This window comes from Abramis brama (assembly GCF_963993115.1).
Source record: "Abramis brama genome assembly, chromosome: 14".
Lineage (NCBI taxonomy): Eukaryota > Metazoa > Chordata > Actinopteri > Cypriniformes > Leuciscidae > Abramis > Abramis brama.
Window position 1 is genome coordinate 36,159,842 of NC_139976.1, and position 6,718 is coordinate 36,166,559.

Below are 6,718 nucleotides of genomic sequence, written 5' to 3' on the forward strand. Positions count from 1 at the left end.
GTACATGTAAAATAAATTGCTAGCCTTTTTTCTTCTGTGGAAACCAATTTTTTTTTAAGAATAATTAAGAATATTATGAATACAACCTGGTCACTGTTTACATTTAATGAAAGTAAATGAGTCTTAAGCGTTTAAATGACTAAACAGGGTTGTGTTTCCCGTAGGCTATACAACGCTGTAACTCGCTACAATGCATCGTTGGTGAAATCAACTGGTCACGACTGTTTCCCGAAACCATATTGTTGCAAATTGGTCGTTCAACCACCTTGGTTTATGAAGTCTCGCACATGGTGGAGTAACAACCTATTTTAATGAAACTGTTTGAGATCGAATTAATGCGAGATGTTTTGATATAAATTACAGACATGGCATCTGAGGACTATTTCTAATTTTTCTCAGTTATTTTGCTTTATTTCCAGATTCAATCATAGGCTCATTCGAGGGCTTAGTGCTTGTGCTCTACAGGGGCTCGTGCTGCGAGCTGGGCCGACCATTTTCCACACCATACGTAATGTCGAGGGACCGACTCGATAAGGGAACGTCTCTGATTACTCACGTAACCGTAGTTCCCTGAGAGGAGGGAACGAGACATTATGTAAACTGCCGTGTGAAAGCCTTAAAAAGGCCTAACCACTGTCGGGCCAGTGCGAGCCAGGGCTTTAAACGGGCCGTGCCGGGCTAATAGCCTCGAGCTAATAGCACCGGGCCTGCGTTTCCACTGTCGGGCCAGAAGCTCCACAGCGCTTCACTAAAACACGCCCGTAACACGCCTCTCTGGGACAACGTCACGTCACACTAACCCATCATTTCACCAACAAATGGAAGTTTTATCAGAAAACTAATCAGAAATCACTGGAAACAGCGTTGAAAACAAACATGATAAAAGCGGCCGTTTGCTGGCATTTTTTTTGTTTACTTGAATATTTAAAACCCAAGCATCGATGTTTTACCACAGGTTTACAATAAAAAGTGATACATTGATCATAATGAATTAATTTATGTCAAAATTGCACATTAGTCACTCAGAAATAAATTACCATTAGGTCTATTTCACGTACTTCTTCAGTCGCGTCAGTTTCTTTATCTGGTAGTTACAGGACATATTTACATCACATTTAGAAAGAATGATAATTTCTAAAAATATATGCCATATGACCTGAGGAGCTTTAGCACTCTCTCGACTCCCATACAGATATTTTCAGTCAGAGAAAAAGAGGAAGCTCCCGAAAAAAAAGTTACTTTATTTTATGATAGTCCGGTTTAAAGGTGCTGTATGTAGTTTTCAGCGACCTCTAGCGGTGATGTTTCAGATTGCAACCAATAATTTTTCAAGCGTGTGCTCTTGCGCGTGCTCGAATTTATGAACGAGCACTGTGTGGGTACCTTCCAGACTGAGATGCAACACACCGGAGAAAGCATCACACAACATGCTGGAAACTAAGGTAAACTCCCACTGCAACGTTACAATAATAGGCTACTTTTATCAGCTTGACGTTGAACTAATGCTCCATGCTCGTACCATGATAAGTATGAAACCCTATCAACCGTGCCGAATTTTGCCACTGCAAGCACCACTTCACATTTTCTTCAGGAAATGTACATTCTAGGTTTGTAGATAAGGTTTCTCCATGATTCAAATGCCCTGCCGATGTTGAGCCGTGTTTTTTCACCTGAAGTTCATCCGATTCACGTCTGGCCTTACGAGCTTCAGCAGAAAAAGCACATTTTTTTTTTTTTATCAATATGTGGAGTTTGTGTTGGAGTCTGTGTTGTGCTGGGAGCAGGTCGTTTCTTAGTGTTATCAGACATGTCATAAGTTGCATAAGTCATAAGTCCATGTCATAAGTTGCAGTGTCGTCGCTGTTGAGTGCAAAGTCAGTAGGCTAGACGAGGCGAGAGGCTCGGGAGCGCGCATGCAGGTGACGTCACTGGCGGTAAATCCGACCTGGGACCTTCACATAAAAATAAGAATACTTGCTTTCAGAGGTAATAGCAAAACCCGCAAAGTGGATAATTTTAATGTGAGATTACAACCCCTTCACACACAGGCAATAAAAAAAGGATTCGTTTTGGTAAAAAAGCTACATACAGCACCTTTAAAGAGACGAGACGTAGGCTACTGACAGATAAAATAAAAACATGACTGTGATAGCCTTTATGATTAGTCTGATTTTTTCAAGCGTTCACTATGTTTTTTTTACTATGCGTATCTTCAAGCGTTTACTATGTTTACTATGGTAACGGTTAGCGCGCATAGTCTTTTGCATCACAAACAGAAGGCATTCAAACATGAACGTGAGTTAAATTATTTTAAAAGTCTTTAATGCTGACAGAATCATCCGGCGCTGCCGTCTCCCACCTCAGGTAAACTCCGCCTCTGTTGGTAACCACTCCTCTAGCCCGAGCTGGCCCGCTTTGGCCCAAGGTATTCAACGGGCCAGAAATCCTGGCCGTTGGCCCCGAGTAAGCCCCGATCAAGCCCCGGAAGTGACAGTGGAAACGCGACTGGCCCTGGCACGCACTAGCACGGCCCGGCCCTGGCCCGACAGTGGAAACGCGGCTATTAGCTCTCGTTCAGTCGAAAGATTCTGAGTTTTTTTGGCTATTTGCAAGCAAAAGAGTTATTCAAATCAGGCTTCAGCATTTTGAGGAAAATAAGTTTGTTAAATAAGAGGCGATCTAGCGCTGAAATGTGTTGTTTTCTAAATCAAGTGATCAAAGTGCTCGTTGCCGCTGCGATCAGTGGATACTGTGTTCTCTTGTGGCTCGCGCACAGTCTTCACTCGGATGCGCGCTTCATTCCGTTGTGGAGACTCTCTATTCGTTCCAGTGAAATTACAAAACAAAATGCACACAAACGTGTCCTTGCCTGATATACAACCACTGATAAACATAATCGGTTTTGATGAAAAAAAAAAAAAAAAAAAAAACCTATACAAGTGCGGGTTGGAACCCAGAACCTCTGACACGATTGGCAAATTTCTGCCACTGGACCATTTAAACTCACACTTAAAATTGTCGGATCTATTTATTTATTCACATGAAAATTCTCAGCACTAACAACATATATTAGACCTAAATGACAAATTAAACCCAATGTACTAAATCAATTGCTGGACATCGTAGGCTAATGTTATTGTACATACATCTGATTTATGATTTAGCATTGTGTTAGCAACGCTTTTTTATTAAACATTTTTATTTATTTACATTAGTAAGCTACAGGATATCGTCTTTCAAAATATGACCTGTGCGAAAGAGGAAAAAAAAAAAGAATGCATCTCTGTTCCCAGCACATTTCAAACCAAACTGACACCCATGTCTGCCCAAGCTTTATTTATTGCATTTGTCACTGAGTTTTTAATACTTTTTTATATCTTTGTGACTGTGAAGATGTTTTATGCAAAAGGAATCGATAAAACAAAACTCTATAATAATTATGTGGCCAAGACACAAACTGAAAAAAAACATATATATTCAAGCTCTACTACTATGATGTCACAGAGACATTCTATAGAACTCTTCTGAGCAAAAGTCCCACAAAGGCAAAATCCTGAGGAGACTTTAATCAGAGTTTGAGGTGAGAAGACTGAATACATTTACAGTCCTGAGAGAACATGGAGAACATAAGAGCCACAGCTTTTGACGTGTTTGATGAAGCACGTTTACTGGGCGAACACACTGACATGATCATCAAGTCAAATGACAGAGAATTTCAAGTGCACAAGATCATCATGTGTGGCTGCAGCTCCTACTTTAGGTGAGAAGAAGCATTTGAACTGCAATTGTGTGCAAATTACTAAGAAATAATTTATTATAATTATATACATAATTTCCACTGCTAACATCATACTGTTGAAACTACCTAAGCTTTCCAAATGTATAAATGCATGAAAATGAATGTGTATTGCCAGAACAAAGAATGTAACTACGGTATCTAGGAAACCCCTTTCTTGAAATTTAATTCTTCATTTTTATGGAATTGAAGTGTCAATGAATGGTGAAACGAATTGGATTCTTTACATGAGAAAATTTGGCTGAAATTAAAATGTAAATAACGAAAAGTTATTTTATTTATGCTCATTATTAATGCCTGTATTTCTTTGTCAAATTTGTTCACAGGGCTCTTTTCTCCAACAACGGAAGCAGCCCAGCACAACATTTCTGTGAAATTACAGGAATATCCCGAGACATCATGCCTCTTATTATCCAGTATGCATACACAAGATCTGTGCTCATTACTCAAGAGAATGTGTTGGAGCTCTTGGTGGCTGCTGACATGACCTTAGTCTCAGGTCTTGTAGATTCCTGCTGTCAGTTCCTGGAGTCACATTTATGCCCAGAGAACTGCATCGGCATCTGCAAGTTTACAGAGGACTTCTCCTCCTGCTCAAAGCTCCGCTGTAAAACACAGCACTACATCTTGCAGCACTTTGAGGAGGTTCTGCACGTACCTGAGGAGTTCCTGGAGCTCTCCCTGGGACAGCTTGAGGAGATCATTGGTGAGGATGAGCTGAACGTCAGACAGGAGGAGGTGGTTTTTGAAGCCGTCCTCCACTGGATTAATCATGCACCAGAAAACAGGAGGCAACACATTGCCGTGCTTCTGCCAAAGGTAAAACAGAGATTTTTGTCTTGTTTTTCATTACAAATATCTTAAAACTCTTAAATCAAGATACATTTTCTGCTATTATTTTAATGTTATTTGTTTTGTGGTTTTGTCATTTATACATATTTTTTAAATTTGTCTAGAATTTAATATAATATTTGTTCAGTTTAATTTTTTGTTATTTTAGTATACATCAGACTAAATGAAAACGAGAAAAGGTTTTTAATTTTAGTTTAGGGTTTTAGTTTAACTACAATAGTCCTGGCATGCGGTAAGAAAAATAAACTTAATTCAAAGTGCAAACAAGTTTATTTTCTTCCCCTTCTGACAGATTTTTTTTAAGTAGTAACTCACTTTAGTAACAGTAACTTTCTTTAATGTCGTTCTTTTCTTTAAGTCATTTTGGAAATCCATTTTGGTTGTTGAACACCACATGACTGCTTAATAACAGTCTTGCAACAGTCTCTGAAAGTCTAAACTCTCCCTTGTGCTTCAGGTTCGATTGGGGTTGATATCATCAGACTACTTCATCAATAATGTAAAGTGCAATGCGTTAGTGATGGAGAATGAAGACTGCATGCCTGTTATCATCAGTGCAATGAAGACTTTGTTTGACCTCAACATGGATGAACCCACCAACTCAGAACTCATGCATCAACTGACACGTCCACGTCTGCCCTCATCGATCCTATTGGCCATCGGAGGATGGAGTGGCAATAGTCCCACCAATGAGATTGAGGCATACGATGCGAAGGCAGACTGCTGGGTCAGTGTGACTCAAGAGGATGAGCGTCCCAGAGCCTATCATGGTACAGCAGTCCTGGATGAGTTTGTCTACTGTATTGGTGGTTATGACATGGAGTGTTTAAACAGCGTGAGGAAATTCAATCTTATCACTCAGACTTGGCATGAGGTGAGTAATGTTGTAGGTCAACATGTAACTTTAATTTAGCTTCCTTCACAAAACAGTATTGTGGTACAGTGATGGTACCGGATTGTACTTTGATATGGACCATAGTGCTGCATGATGTGCTGTACTCCACATTACTTCGAAGAATAGATACAAACCATGATGCATTTTTGTTTATGTTCCAGCAATTGTTGTAGCTTAATAATATAATACAATACACCAGAGTTACCATCATGACTGTGTCAAAAAAATGGCATTAAGAAAAATAAAAATAGTAATACCATTGTATTTATTTGCAACTGATAGGACAGAACCAATGAGATGGTGTATTGGTGTGTGTTCGCACACTGATGTATTTGGTGTGTTGTAGGTGGCCCCCATGTATGAACGCCGGTGCTTTATTAGTGTTGCTGTTCTGGGCGGGCTAATTTATGCCATTGGTGGTTTTGATGGACGCCAATGCCATAAAACAGTAGAACGCTACGATCCAAACACCAATCAGTGGACAATGATGGCACCCATGAATGAAAAGAGGAGTGACGCCAGCGCCACCTCACTGCAGGGCAGGGTAAGAGCACTTACCCATGATTCCACACTCTTCTACTGGAGACTCTTAATGCCTGTAGCATGGGAATAGTTTAAATATAAATCATAAAATTTACTGAGTGTTTTAAACACTGCTTTTCTGATCAGTCTGTGATGATTGTGCACAAACATCATGCATGTTATGTTTGTGTTTGTCAGATTTATATCTGTGGTGGTTTTACTGGGACCGAGTATCTCTCCTCTGCTGAGAGCTTCAACCCTGAAACAAACTAGTGGACTCTCATCGCTCCCATGAGTAGCCGCCGCATTAGTTTAGGTGTGATCGCTTATGCAGATCGAGTGTATGCTGTGAGTATTAAACACACATATCAGTTATATAGTGTTAAATGGCTATGATAACCATGACACAAATACAGAAATATGGAACAATCACAGTTTATAGGTTGCACTTCTGTAAATGCATGCATGGATGTGCATATATAAATGCGCAGAATACATAAATAAAGAGTGTATTTATTTAAAGGTTGGTGGTTATGATGGTGCCAGTGAATTGCGGAGTGCGGAGGCCTACAATCCGCTCACTAACACCTGGAGTGATGTTGCATCAATGTGCAATCCACGCAGCAGCTTTGGCATTGAGGTGTGATGTGGAC

At 40.0% G+C, this 6,718-nt stretch overlaps 1 protein-coding gene across 1 annotated transcript; it reads left to right on the forward strand.

The window, feature by feature from the left end:
- Positions 1-3,617: 3,617 nt before the first annotated feature.
- On the forward strand, positions 3,618-6,338 carry LOC311096557 (kelch-like protein 10; the record flags this gene model as incomplete). Its single annotated transcript, XM_084135754.1, has 5 exons — positions 3,618-3,760; positions 4,123-4,615; positions 5,106-5,522; positions 5,890-6,087; positions 6,264-6,338. The coding sequence occupies 5 exons, from the start codon at positions 3,618-3,620 to the stop codon at positions 6,336-6,338; spliced, it is 1,326 nt and encodes a 441-aa protein (XP_083991880.1).
- Positions 6,339-6,718: the final 380 nt, after the last annotated feature.